Genomic DNA, 15,648 nt, shown 5'->3' with positions numbered 1-15,648 from the left:
GTTGCACACTTCTCCTTCCAAACGGGCCAACAACCTCCCAGGACCCCATCTCTGCAGTTCAGTTCAGTTGCTCAGCCATATCCGACTCTTTGTGACCCCATGGACTGCAGCACACCAGGCCTCCCTGTCCATCACCAACTCCCAGAGTTTACTCAAACTTATGCCCATTGAGTCAGTGATGCCTTCCACACATCTCATCCTCTGTCATCCCCTTCTCCTCCTGCCTTCAATATCTCCCAGCATCAGGGTCTTTTCAGATGAGTCAGTTTTTCACATCAGGTAGCCAAGTAATGGAGTTTCAGCTTCAGCATCAGTCCTTCCAATGAATATTCAGTACTGATTTCCTTTAGGATGGACTGGCTGGATCTCCTTGCAGTCCAAGGGACTATCAAGAGTCTTCACCAACACCACAGTTCAAAAGCATCAACTCTTCAGCACTCAGCTTTCTTCATGCTTCTTCATAGTCCAACTCATATCCATACACGACTACTACTGGAAAAACCATAGCTGTGACTAGATAGACCTTTGTTGGCAAAGTAATGTCTCTGCTTTCTAACATGCTGTCTAGGTTGGTCACAGCTTTACTTCCAAGGAACAGGCGTCTTTTAAAAATTTCATGGCTGCAGTCACCATCTGCAGTGATTTTGGAGCCCCCAAAAATAAAGTCAGCCACTGTTTCCCCATCTATTTGCCATGAAGTGATGGGACCGGATGCCATGATCTTAGTTTTCTGAAGGTTGAGTTTTAAGCCAACTTTTTCACTCTCCTCTTTCACTTTCATCAAGAGGCTCTTTAGTTCTTCTTCACTTTCTGCCATAAGGATGGTGTCATCTGCATATCTGGTTATTAATATTTCTCCCAGCAATGTTGATTCCAGTTTGTGCTTCATCCAGTCCAGCATTTCTCATGATGTGCTCCACACAGAAGTTAAATGAACAGGATGACAATATGCAGCCTTGCTATACTCCTTTCCCGATTTGGAACCAGTCTGTTGTTTCATGACCGGTTCTAACTGTTGCTTCTTCACCTGCATACAGATTTCTCAGGAGGCAGGTAAGACGGTCTGGTAGTCCCATCTCTTGAAGAATTTTCCACAGTTTGCTGTGATCCCACAGTCAAAGGCTTTGGCACAGTCAATAAAGCAGTAGAAGATGTTTTTCTGAAACTCTTGCTTTTTTAATGATCCAATGGATGTTGGCAATTTAATCTCTGGTTCCTCTGCCTTTCCTAAATCCAGCTTCAACATCTGGAAATTCACAGTTCACATAATGTTGAAGCCTGGCTTGGAGAATCTTGAGTATTACTTTGCTAGTATGTGAGATGAGTGCAATTGGTCGTTTGAGCATTCTTTGGCATTGCCTTTCTTTGGGATTGGAATGAAAACTGACCTTTTCCAGTCCTGTGGCCACTGCTGAGTTTTCCCTTGTTCTGGCATATTGAGTGCAGCACTTTCACAGCATCATCTTTTAGGATTTGAAATAGCCCAGAATCAAGGTCCAGGCCCATTTCAAAGGTTTCTGACACTGATCACTGTGACAAGTGCAGTGGAAACTATGAGGATTCTCAACTTACCCGTTATGTAACAGAAAGCATAAGAACTCTTGAATTCCCTACTTAGTGCAACAAGTTATCAGTGAACTGATCTGGAATGGTAGTGTCAGATTTAACGTAGTAAGATTAAGTTAGTAAGCTATGTAGTTATTAACTATTAACTGATCTCCTTAATTCTATGTCACAAATTCCTATCTCAAAGTCAAAGAAAGTCAGTATCCCCTCTCTGCCCCATTCAATGGCCACAAGCATCCTGCCCATCATTTGGTCACTAACAAACACTTTCCGAGTGCTGGCACATGCTGGCAGTGAAGACACAATGGTTAACACAGCTGACCCAGGCCTCCTCCTCAAGACCAGCAGAAGAGGAACTGCCCCTGCTCTGCTTTCTAACACAAAAAACCTTACAGGTATTTGGAGTCTCCAGTTTTGACCTTGCTGCAGAGCCTCTCAAAGGTCCTTTAGGCTTTCCTGTAATACTCTTCCTCTGACCAAGGGTGACCTTCTGGATGGCGGCAGCTCAGGGAACAGGACTCTCGCTCCTTCCTCTGGGCCAAGCTCTGAGCTACCAAGCACTTTCCACACATGGCCTCAGTGAGTCTTCACCATATTCACAGCAAACGCTGATAGTACTTAGGGTACTAACCAGGCACAATTCCAAGCTCTTTCTGCAGCACTACCACCCAGCTGTGGGCCCTGTTATAACCGCATTTTACAGAGGAAACTGAAACCTGCCTGTGCTCACAGCCAGTAAGTGACAATACTAGGATTCAAACCCAAACAGTCAGCTTCAGGGGCAAGACTCTCAAACACCATGCCTCAGAGGAGCCCAATCAGTAATTTTCCCAAATCACAGAGTTATGGAGCCACAGTAAACCCATACAGGTGTCCACAATTTCACTACGACACCATCACTGCAACCCGGAGATGCCTGGAAAGTCCCTTTCGGGCATCCATGCGGTCAGGACCATTTTTATAATCATACTAAGATGTCACCTGCCTTTCTGACTCTCAGGTGTGTACAGGGGAGTTTTCTGGAGCCTTTGACATATGATGATGTCATCATTCCACTAATGGAATGTGCGATTGTTTTAACTTTGTGTCTTCAATCTTCTGAGTCATGAATAAGGCCGACAGTCTGACTAACATCATCGGACCATGTTGATTCCCTGGTGTTGATATTGCACTAGAGTAAAGACATTACCATCAGGGGAAGCTTAGTGCAAAGGACCACACAAGGCTCCACTATTAATACTTTTACAATTTCCTGTGAATCTATAATTATTTCTCCCTAAAATCTGTTTTAATTTCACGGGAAATATCTAAATACATAATCTATGAAAACAGAAATCCTGAGGGTGGCTGGATTAAGGCAGACCACCCCTGACCTTCCGGCACCTCCCAGCTCAGGACCAAGAGGCAGGAACAGAAGTGTGTGGTGACAAGAGGATCCAGGCAGGATGCCGGAGCCACACAGCCAGGCGCCCTCACCCCACCAGCCGCCTAGGCACAATGGGAGGGGCTGCTCCCCGACAGGCACAAGGGGTTGGCTTTTGTCAAGGGTTTCGTGGCTAATCACTAAAGAAGAACAAGTAAAAGGGACTAGAACAAACTGAGACATATTAAAGGTGATGGCTTATTGTCCCATTTGGGCTCTTGTAAGAATGGACAAGGAAAACAGAGTTCTTACCCTTTGCTTTTAAGCCAAAGATGGTGGGGCTGTCACGATCTCAGCAAGGCCTGGGGATTCCCAAACAAGTGTGTGTGTGTATGTGTGTGTCTGTGTATTTGTGTATGTCTCTATGTGTCTCTGTGTGTGTGTGTCTGTGTGATGGTGGGGCTGCTGCGATCTCAGCAAAGGTCTGGGGATTCCCAAGGGGGGGAGAGAGAGAGAGAGAGTGTGTGTGTACGCTCCACGTGTGTGTGTGTGTGAAGGGTGTGTGTGTACGCTCCACGTGTGTGTGTGTGTGTCAAGGGTGTGTGTTTACGCTCCACGTGTGTATGGGTGTGTGTATACGCTCCACGTCCCTCCCCACCCAGAGGAAGCCTATCCCCACAGTCCTACCCAGCAGGGTCCCTGTCAGGCCTGCTTCCCACTCTTGCCTTTCATTGCACACTACACTCTGACACACTTACAGTCTGGCCTGATTGATGGTCTCTCTAGCAAACAGGTCCCAGACACACAGGGCAGGTCTGTTTCACTTGCCTCACACCCAGAGCCTAGCACAGATGCCTAGCTCAGAGCAGTGCTCACTGTGAGAAATCAAACAAACAAGTGTCTGACAGTCAAGTGCCAGGAGGTACCGGAGCAGTGATGGCTTTAAGAGGAGACAGACTCAGCTGGTAACAAGTCCAAGGAAGTGGATGAGACTGGGGAGCAAGAGAAGGGTGAGGACCAGCCCTCAGGACACCACTGTTTCAGGGTCAAAGGAGCAGAGTAGACCTAGACAAAGACATCCCAGAGGCAGGAGGGGCACCAGGAGCATGGTGTCAGAAAGACCAGGAAAAGGTTCAGGGAACAGAGGGAGGTCAACAGTCAAACACTGCTGGTGAGCCTTTAAAATCTGCTTTATCTGATCCCTCCGTCCAATGCCCACTACCCATCCTTTAAACCTGAAATAGCACAGCAATTCCCACTTTTCCAACAGATGTCCAATTGGTGCCCCTCATGCCAGCACCATCTACCCTGGGAACAGAAGAAAGCAACGAGGAGGAGGCAGGGTCCTGCCCACTGGCTAATGCAGGAGACTGGTGGGGAGTTCCCACTGGGACCAGTGAAAGACTGTGATAATCAGGGATAAGGAGGGAACTCTGCCTGTGTGGATCACAATAAACTGTGGAAAATTCTGAAAGAGATGGGAATACCAGACCACCTGACCTGCCTCTTGAGAAACCTGTATGCAGGTCAGGAAGCAACAGTTAGAACTGGACATGGAACAACAGACTGGATCCAAATAGGAAAAAAAGTATGTCAAGACTGTATATTGTCACCCTGCTTATTTAACTTATATGCAGAGTACATCATGAGGAACGCGGGGCTGGAAGAAGCACAAGCTGGAATCAAGATTGCTGGGAAAAATATCAATAACCTCAGATTTGCAGATGACACCACCCTTATGGCAGAAAGTGAAGAGGAACTAAAAAGCCTCTTGATGAAAGTGAAAGAGGAGAGTGAAAAGGTTGGCTTGAAGCTCAACATTCAGAAAACGAAGATCATGGCATCTGGTCCCATCACTTCATGGGAAATAGATGGGGAAACAGTGTCAGAGTTTATTCTTTTGGGCTCCAAAATCACTGTGGATGCTGATTGCAGCCATGAAATTAAAAGACGCTTACTCCTTGGAAGGAAAGTTATGACCAACCTAGACAGCACGTTGAAAAGCAGAGACATTACTTTGTCAATCAAGGTCCATCTAGTCAAGGCTATGGTTTTTACAGTGGTCATGTATGGATGTGAGAGTTGGACTGTGAAGAAAGCTGATCACCGAAGAATTGATGCTTTTGAACTGCGGTGCTGGAGAAGACTCTTGAGAGTCCCTTGGACTGCAAGGAGATCCAACCAGTCCATTCTAAAGGAGATCAATCCTGGGTGTTCATTGGAGGGACTGATGCTAAAGCTGAAGCTCCAATACTTTGGCCACCTCATGTGACGAGTTGACTCACTGGAAAAGACTCTGATGCTGGGAGGGATTGGGGGTGGGAGGAGAAGGGGACGACAGAGAATGAGATGGCTGGATGGCATCACCGACTCTGTGGACATGAGTTTGAGTGAACTCCGGGAGTTGGTGATGGACAGGGAGGCCTGGCGTGCTGTGATGCATGGGGTCGCAGAGTCGGACACGACGGAGCGACTGAACTGAACTGAACTGAACTGAACTGAACTGCTTTAATTAGGGTGGCTGGGGGTGAGGCAGGTGCATCTCAGAGATGACTCAGAGACCTGGTCTTGAAAGATGAGAGTGAGCCATGTGGGAGGACTAAGCATTCCAAGAAACATCCTGAGGAGACAAAGGCTTTGGCAAGTTTATGAACCAAAAGAGGTCAGGTCAGAATGAGCCAGGAGAAAGCAGAGGCGGCCGCCACCAGATGCTGCAGCACCTTCACTAAGGTTCAGAGACCAGCCTTTGGAGAGCATGGGGCACTGCAGGGTTTGGGGCAGGGGAGTGACAAGATGTGATAAAGCCTCAGTGCTTCACATTTACTACTTGTTTACTCTTGCCCCCAATCACATGGGATGGGACTCACTACCATCCCTACATAACAGGTGAGAACAAACACCAAGAAGGCAGTGACTTGCCCAAGTTCACAGCTGGAGAGGCAAAGCCAGGACTGAAGGAGAAATACGAGTCACAAGACAGCAAAGGTGAGGCGGAGCCGAACCACCCTGTAACGTTCTCTACTGAAGTATTAACACCTGAACAAGAAGAATGATAAGCCTTCTGTCATAGTTCCCTCCACAGTTATGTAAGGAAATGCTGTTCAAGTTGCCAATTTCTTTTTCAAATTTCAGAAATAGCCTAACATTTTCTAACTGAAAGACAATGTCCCGGATTTTATAAAAATTGCTATTTACCTAGTAGAATACATGATTCAACATGAGATTTAAGTGCTGTCATTATTCAATGCATTAATTTCTTAAACTACACATTCTCTAATTGAGGTTCAAGTTATAACAACAGATTGGAATCACTTTACTTGGAAGACTTTTTTAAGTCTTTAACACCAAATCGGCAAAAAATAAAATTCTGATGGAGAAACCTGACAGGCTACAGTCCATGGGGTCGCAAAGAGTTGGACACAACTAAGCAACTTCACTTTGTTTCTTTCACAAAAAATAAAATTCTATATTAATAATATGCTACAACAGCAAAAGTGGTTTTGATATTTTACACCATACATATTTTTAGGATTACAAAAAAAGCAGGAGAGACACCGAAAATGAAAGATAGCAGCCACATCACAGTCTCACCAAATCTTTAGAAATATTACGAACAGATTTATCTAGATGGTTAGATGGTGTCCCATAAAAGATTTCCTGTAAAAGGAATAAATACACCACTAAATGCAGAACAAATGGATCAATCTCAAAAACATATGCTGACTAAAGGGAGATAAACACGAAGAACACATACTACATGATTTCATTTACCTGAAAGTCTTGAACAGAAAAAGACCAAACCATAGGGACAGAAAGCAAGCTAGTGGTCACCTGGGGTGGAGGCTGAGGGGTGCAGAGCAGCAAGAAGGAACTTTTGGGGGTGATGGAAACGCCATATATCTTGAGAGTGGTGGGTAGTAACATGAGTGTGAGCATTTGTCAACACTCTTTTGAATGAGTATATTTTCCGTCCGTTCCGTTCCGTCGCTCAGTCATGTCCGACTCTTTGCGACCCCATGAATCACAGCACGCCAGGCCTCCCTGTCCAGCACCAACTCCCGGAGTTCACTCAAACGCATGTCCACAGAGTTGGTGATGCCATCCAGCCATCTCATTCTCTGTCGTCCCCTTCTCCTCCCGCCCCCAATCCCTCCCAGTATCAGAGTCTTTTCCAGTGAGTCAACTCGTCGCATGAGGTGGCCAAAGTATTGGAGTTTCAGCTTTAGCATCAGTCCTTCCAGTGAACACCCAGGATTGATCTCCTTTAGGATGGACTGGTTGGATCAGAGTCTTCTCCAGCACCACAGTTCAAAAAGTTCAAAATCCTCACAATGACCACAGGTCTCATCCAACACCACATGTGGCCTGGAACCAGCCTGCTCCACCTTCTCTCCATAGTCTCAGATAAACAGTCACTGGGTTTAGTACATAGCAGAGCAGTGGCATTGGCTGCTATTACATAAGACTGCATATGACGTCTCATACTAATGTCTTTATTTTTAAAAGTATAAGAAGAAACAAGCTTTACTGACATTTCACTTAAATTTCTATCATTAACTCCTTTTATACACTTCACCCAGAGACTGACTGCAAGTCATTGTATCAGTTCTAACCTATTTAATTAAAGCACCTCGTTTCTTAAATATCGATTTGACCAAAACCAGCACTGGGGTGTGGAGGGGGGGCAACAGCAGTGGGTGACAGGAGAGTTCAGATTCAATATTCCTTAATATTAAGTACACAACATAGTATATTCACAATACAATACATATTCCTGCACAACAGACTAATACTAATCACCACAGCAATCGTTGCCACCAGCAAAAGACATCTGAATCAGTATTAAAACACTCAAATTCCATGAACAATTCTTTGTTTAGACTTGCAAACAATATTCTCAGTTACTGTTCTAGATACTGGGGGAAAAAAATAAAACGAGTTTCAGTCTCCTGAAATAGCATTAAATTGAACTTGGTTAAAGAATGAAACTGCAGAAAGGATAAGCAGATAAGACAAAGAATAAGAAAACCACATACACCATCTTTGCAAGAGAACAGCAGTCAAACAGTTCCAAAAACACATTAAAAAGTACCCTCTTTCAGAAGGCTGGCAGGTCCATTAGGCTACCAGCTGAAGAAACTGGAAACTCATACTGGAAACCTCAAGTATGATATTAATAGTGAACAAACATATTAGCACACTCTTGCCCGCTAACAATCTCATCTCCCCAGGGCAGGGAGAGTGACATTCTAAAAAACTGGAAATCAGAGTATGTCTCTGTCCAGTGGCTTCCCACTGCATTTATTTTTTTTAAATGTATTTATTTTTGGTTGCACTGGGTCTTTGTTGCTGCGTGCAGGCTTCTCATTGTCATTAACTTCTCTTATTGCGGAGCAGGGGCTTTAGGTGTATGGGCTCAGCAGCTATGGTTCCTGGACTCTAGAGCACAGCAGTTGTGGGACATGGGCTTAGTTGCTCTGATGCATGTGGCTTCCTGAACAAGGGATCGAACCCATGTCTCCTGCATCGACAGGCAGATTCCCATCTACTGTGCCACCAGGGAAGGCCCCCCATTGCATTCAGAATAAATTATAACTTCTCATGGCCCTTAAAAGCGAAGTGAAAGTGTTAGTTGCTCAGTCATCTTTGACTCTGCGACCCCATGGCCTGGAGCCCACTGGGCTCCTCTGTCCATGGAATTCTCCAGGCAAGAATACTGGAGTGGGTTACCATGCCCTTCTCCAGGGGATCTTCCTGTCCCAGGGACTGAACCCAGGTCTCTTGCATTGCAGGCAGATTCTTTACCATTTGAGAATACCCGGGGAGCCCTACAAAACTAGCCCTCACTCTCACACCAACTTCATCCCATCCAGAATCCCTAAGGCTCACCAAGCCCCATCTCCGGCTGCTCTCTGTCCCTTGAACTAGCAAGCTCATTCTCACCTCACAGTCTATGCACTCACTGTTTGTTCACGCTGCCAATAATTTTCCTTCCCCAGAGCTACACATATCTGGTTCCTGGTTTTTACTTGAGTCTCTGTTATATTATTAATCAGTTCTTCAGAACAGCCTTCCCTGACCATGTAATCCAGAGAACCTTTCCAATCTTCACCCATCATTCTTTATCACACTACCTTATTTCACTGTCTTTACAGCACTTTTTACTATCTGAAATTATGTTGTCATCCTGCTTTTTAACTGTCTCCCTCTAAGAGAAGGTAAGTCACAAAGCACAGCCCTTGCCTGTCTAGTTCCCTGCAGGCAGAATTCACAACACATGGGATGCAGTCTATGCAGGACAAATGAGGGGATAGGAGAAGATTCAGAACAGCTAAAGTAATGCACTTTGGATCTTTCCATTATTCTGACAGCTTATCACAATTCTAAGAGTTGGATCTGCAGCCTCAGTGATTAAAAGCTTATTTCAGTATGTAAAATTTTAGAACAAGTTTGAAAGGCTAAATTGCTTTGCTACTCATTGCTGACAATACCATGGATGATTGATCAATATATTAAGTTGCTGCCGGTGGCTCAGCTGTACAGACTCCACCTGAAATGCAGGAGACGTGGCAGAAGCCGCAGGTTAGATCCCTGGGTCGGGAGAAGGAAATGGTAACCCACGCCAGTATTCTTGCCTGGAAAATCCCATGGACAGAGAAAACTGGCATGCTACAGTTCATGGGATGGCAAAGAGTTGGACATGACAGCAACTAAAACAAAACAGCAAATCATAAATCTATTATACTGACAGAAAGTTTCATATATTCGTAACAATGAGTTATATAATGGTTCTTAAAAAAAACTGTGTGACTCAGTAAGTTAGTCACCAAGACACCTGTATTAAACCATTAGGGCTTAAACCTACACAATGTTATACATCAATAATATTTCTATAAAGCAGCGAAAAATCATTGGGGCTCTACCTAAATAGTATAGTTCTCTTCTCCGCCTAAGCACCTGATGGGTTTGCACTGCTTTCCCCTCTTGAGTTTTAAATTAGATGTCGCCATAGGAGTAACTTTGGCCAATTAAGTAAAAGACACGGGTACTGACACAAAGCCTCCGTCATCCTTGGTTCTTAAGCAACTATTAATACAATAGTAGATCAACACTGGATGTTAGCAAGAACAAGAAATCAACAGTTGCTGTGTAACATGCTGAGATTTTGGAGCTGCCTGTCTGTAAGTACAGCATAACACAGCTCATCCTGACCAGTACAGTGTGGGAATCAAGAACCTGGGCTGTGGAATCTGACCAGCCTGGGTGTGACTCAGAGCTCTGTCACTTACCATTTGAGAGATCATGGGCCTCTGGTCTTAATGTCTTCATCCATAAAATACTTATAATACCTACTCTTCATAGAGAGTTGGAAAAGAGTTGACACATCTTAGTGGCCAAACCACCATACTCTTCATACAGTGGCTGCAAAAACTTGAGTTGAGAGAATATATATGTGACACACACTACAGTGCCTGGCATGTTGATTAAATACTCACTAGATAGCAAGTGGCATTAAACTTTAGCACACCTACTTTACATATGAGCATATTTATATTATGGAACTTTGGTAGCCCTGGATGTTCTATAAAGTAAAGCATTCTTAACTCTGGGACAGCCATTTATAAAGTTCTGGATTCTCCTAGAAAAATCTAGGAAAAGATAAGAATTATGGAACATCTCAAAGTTAACAGGGATGGATGTGGAATGATAGTGAAGCAAGCAAAGGATATCTATGAAAGTAGAAAGAAAAGAAAATAGAGGGTGAGGGGAGACAGTACAGTGGTTGGAATGCCTGGGTTCTAAATTAGGAAGATAAGAGACAGTAAGAAAGGGTTAAGTGTTGAGAACAGACAGAAAGAGAAAAAAAGCAGAGAGCATGTGGGCCTAGAGCTTTGTGGATCCCAGGGCTGAGGGTGAAGATACAGCCTGGCCTGCTACACCTGCAACGTCTTGGAACACTGACTGATAAGACAGCAGTTCAAAACGCTGCTTCAACAGTCAGTGCTTAAACTGCCAGGAGGCTTTGGACTCTGTGGTTTCTTCTAAAGGACTCACTTGTAAACAATAAAACTCAGCTGTCAGGCATGTATAAATGACAGACTCCATGATATTGTCTTAGAAACTTAGATACCAACCAAAAGATTTACCAAAGCAATGTTGATCAGGCCCTAGAGAGAAATATCTAACCCTAAAGTCAAGGCTATGGTTTTTCCCATGGTCATGTATGGATGTGAGAGTTGGACTGTGAAGAAAGCTGATCGCCGAAGAATTGATGCTTTTGAACTGTGGTGTTGAAGAAGACTCTTGAGAGTCCCTTGGACTGCAAGGAGATCCAACCAGTCCATTCTAAAGGAGATCAATCCTGGGTGTTCATTGGAAGGACTGATGCTAAAGCTGAAACTGCAATACTTTGGCCACCTCATGCGACGAGTTGACTCACTGGAAAAGACTCTGATACTAGGAAAGGTAGGGGGCGGGAGGAGAAGGGGACGACAGAGAATGAGATGGCTGGATGGCATCACCAACTCTGTGGACATGCATTTGAGTGAACTCCAGGAGTTGATGATGGACAGGGAGGCCTGGCGTGCTGTGATTCATGGGGTCGCGGAGAGTCGGACACGACTGAGCGACTGAACTGAACTGAACTGAAAGTCATCATCAAGATTTTCATTAAAAATTAACCCTGTTCAAGTTAAAACTTGTTTAATATCTAAATTTTTGTGTAGCTATTTTGAGGCTTTTCAGGCACTTACTGCTCAATTTCACTGGCTGAAAATAAAAATAAACACAAGAGGGAAAAACAGTAAATGTCCTGAAACAATTCCTAATTTTAAAAAATCATGGAGATGGGACAGTTGTTGAAAAATACTCACAGATTGTATGTCATGATATAATAATCAGGTCTCAGTATCATGAGACTAATACTCTTCAAAGAATAAAAATATAACTAAAGATGCTGAAAATTTTACTATAAAAAGTGGACATGTTTATAATCCAAATAAAAGTTTCAACACTACCAGACCACTAAAGTTACCAAATCAGAAATGCTCTAGCCATTAGAAACATAAGAGGACCCTTTTCCACTGATATCTGGCATCAAAGGGAGTCCTCTGCAAGAAATTGTAAAAGAGCCAAAAAAAGAACTGGTTATTGCTCCAACTCTTTGAATAGCATGTGGACTTTCCTTAAATGCAAGTTCTTCTGATATAACTGCAATATTAAAGCAAAAATGTGAGGTGTCAAACGGGTCTAAATATACTTGAAATAAAATATTACTAGCTTAGTACAATTAGCCACCTGAAATAAATGACTCTGAAAAGTGATGCAACCTAAGTGATGTAAATATTCAGCTTTGGAAGCTTTCACCATCATTCCAGTCCAGAATCAAGATTCCTCTAACAACAGCTCTGAGACAGTAGAAAAGCAAGTTCCATGGGGAGACAAGGTCAGCATTAAGACTCAATCTTAAACGAGGAATATAAATGAACTTTATGACATGTATGTGCACATAACTTTGATGGACAGTGACTATGAAAAAAATCCATTCTCTTCTCTTTTTCCCTCCCCCATCTCACCATTTCAAAAATAATTTGCCTTCAAAAGCATGTCAGTAACTCTGCAAGCTTTAAGAATAATAGAAACCATGTGCCCCATGTGTTCGCCAGATTCATTTTTTATGATGTATGGTCCTCTGCATTAAAATCAACAAATTTTTGATAAAGAAAGTAATGAAAAGAAATCAAAAGAATCCATTCCAAAAATTTCACATCTCTCAATCGCAACAGAGGACTGAATGTATTAAACCTGGTCACCTAATGAAATTGGACTTGTGATCTCCAGCGAGAGGCACCTGTAAAGGATAAAAAAGGTGTCTGAAGTTTCAGTTGATAAAAAGTACAAAATGTTTTCAAGCCTGAGAGTTTTAAGCTAAGCACCAAAAATTACAGACTTCACATTTTTAAGTTCTTTCCTTCATATTAAAAAAAAAAAGTTTTATAAAGATGTCAAGAGAGAACGCTTCTTATATCCATACATTCCTGTAACTGAAAGTGAAAAAATATTAAGACTAGAAAACAAGAATCCTACTTTAGAATATATAAACTCTACATAACTGGTTCTACTTATCAGAACACCCTTGAGGCTACAGAATTATTTAATCTCCAGGTAATCCCACATCCTCCTGTAACGAGAAACACATCTTATGTTTCAATATCCATCCTCTTGTTTTTATTCTAAATTGGTTTTTAAAGGACAGAAGGCTTAAAGTTTCCCATTCAGTTTTGGTCTCTAAAAATAACTTTCAGTTTTCTCTGTGCAACCAACGAGTTATTACAAAATAAAAAGCACTAAAAAGGGAAGCGAAGCTTAATAAGCTTCAAAACAAAAACAAAATAACACCAGGGAAAGCAAAAAAAAAGTAAGTCTGAACTAAGGTCCCTAAGAATTCCACAGAAATGCCAACTCACACCAAGACAATGCACACTCCATTCCACGAACAAACACACACTATGAAAATGACGAACTAAAAAAAAAAAAAAAAAGAAAATGACGAACTAATGAATGGTATTAAGCAACAGAAAGGAAAATCTAGGAGGGATGAAGGTGTGTGTTACTATCTTTTAAAAATCAAGAACTGGTCTAACATCTAGATAATGTATTTGTATAAATTCTTATTTTTAAACTCACCTGATTCATTTTCAATTCCTGTTGTGTTCTGAAAAGATACACACAACAAAGAAACTTCTTTGATTACATGAGCCCTAAAAAGAAAAACAGACAATTGTGATATGTACCTGCCTACAAATTTACAGTGATTTAAAACCACATTCAGAACTGTAGAGTCTGCTCAAAGGACTATTCATAAAGCAACTCCATGCTAGATCAACTTCAATCTACGCTAAGAACTTACTTTGCAGATTTATTATCTACAATAAAATAGATGTCTTACTATCCTTTACTGGGGCTTCATTGTACTCTACAATTGAAAGCAGACTCATTAGAATGACATTAGATTTTTGCTTTGGAACTGAAGCATACCTAAGAACAAATAAATTAGCTTTGTTAGTAGAAACACAAAGCAGTGCTGAGTAATTTATGTAAAGGTTCTTCTTTGACTTATATCAATACTATGTTGAATACAAACACAATTAGACCCCTATACATTATTTTGTTTTTCAAGTTCCTGAAGTAGAAAGGGTGAGTTTACTAACATTTCCATGGAGATCTCTCTTTGAGAAAAAGAAAGGAAACCTTGTAGTAAAATGTAAATATTTTAATAAAAGCTGTTTGGAAAGAACTACAATTACTCCTTTAAAATTTTTCAATTTATTCATAGTATAGGAATGGGAAGACAGAATTATTTCTTGCAAATGCAAATGACATACTTGTTTCTAAAGAACAATCTCTGAAGATGGTCCTTTCTGCAAACTTATCTCTTAGGAGTCATTCATAATATATGGAAATCATGAAAGTAGCACTGCCACTATAATATTCTTGTTTTCATCATGCATATATACACATTATTAAATAGAATTCTATTTCTTCACAGATTTACCTACATTCATGTTTCTTTACTAGGCGCACAAGACTCACGCTGCACTTCATGTTCTAACTGCTAATACCCCAGGAAACTATAACTTAGGAACATTCTTCATCCTAAAACATACTGCCTGCCGCCTATCATCAAGAACAGTGCTTTGACATCTCTCCGGGTTTCATTAATAAGGAATATTTCAGGTTTTTCTCCTTGAAGTCTTTAACCACACTCACCTGAACACCTTTAACAATCAAAGGCACTATATTTAAGTTAAGGCCTAGTCACCTGAACTAATTTTTATTCATAACTTGCACAGGTAATGTATTTGACAACTTGCAATTTGTTAGAAAGCTCAGTGCTAGTCAAATCAATATACACTCTGCAGAAGTAAATATGCAGTGAATATGATTTCAGAAAACTGGTAATTAACCCATGAAGTTCATTCTTTTAACTTTATAATATTTAGCATCTTTCTCACATACATTTAACATGTCCTTCCTTAGCATACATACTCTTCACTGAAATTAATCCTTTTCTATTATGGCTACACAGTTCCACCAGGAGGGCCCTGGTGACACCTGAGGCACCCAGGAGTGAAAGAAATGGCAGGGACTTCATCTACCCTCTCACTACACTTTTATAAATGGATTTACTAACACTGGCCATGAAGAATTAGCTTTGGGGGGGTGGGGGGAGGAAAAAACCCCTGTAGTAAAATGCAAATGTTTTAATGAGAAAGATCTTTGGAAAGATGTTTTACCATTTCCTTTGCTCTTTTCCTTCTCGCAAGAATCACTGATTATCATTATGAAGCTTCTTCTAAGACAAGCAGGCTCTAGGCTATAGTCACATAAACCAGCTCTGTTAATTTTCACAAGGTTAGTTTCTCAACTAATGACAGAGATTCAAGAAAGCTAAAATTACTCGGTAACTGGTTTCTGCTCTGGCTTCTGCACCATATTTCACCAGCTTTTTATTCCTGCCTCACCTTGCACCTACCACGTGCCAAGGTCTGCTTCTGAGCAGTGAGCAGACAGATCCCTGCCCTCTAACAAATAAGCAAGCAAAATGTGTAGTATGTCAGATAATCAAAGTGCTTCAGAGAAAAACAGGCACCTGGAGAGGGAGACAGGGATTATAACCTCTATCTCAACACTGGCCAATGAATCCATCACATGGTCGG

General features: G+C 42.0%; 1 protein-coding gene across 8 annotated transcripts in view; it reads right to left on the bottom strand.

Annotated features, from left to right (window-relative positions):
• The window catches only part of PRDM2 (PR/SET domain 2), a 133,651-nt gene that overhangs the window by 104,950 nt on the left and 13,053 nt on the right, over window positions 1-15,648 (bottom strand). For 7 of the 8 annotated variants that reach the window (XM_088845333.1, XM_055419245.2, XM_088845330.1 and 4 more), the window contains exon 2: window positions 13,616-13,689. The exons of the other annotated variant lie outside the window; for it this stretch is intronic. In XM_088845333.1, the coding sequence (XP_088701459.1) occupies window positions 13,616-13,624 (9 nt within the window). In that variant the 5' untranslated portion in view covers window positions 13,625-13,689. The remainder of the gene's footprint in view (window positions 1-13,615; window positions 13,690-15,648) is intronic. 8 annotated transcript variants of the gene reach the window in all.

Source organism: Moschus berezovskii, chromosome 17, assembly GCF_049115385.1.
Source record: "Moschus berezovskii isolate FMDL1 chromosome 17, NW_MosBer_1.0, whole genome shotgun sequence".
Taxonomy (NCBI): Eukaryota; Metazoa; Chordata; class Mammalia; order Artiodactyla; family Moschidae; genus Moschus; species Moschus berezovskii.
Note: the sequence above shows the minus strand (reverse complement) of the source record. Positions and strands in the feature narration are given on the sequence as shown.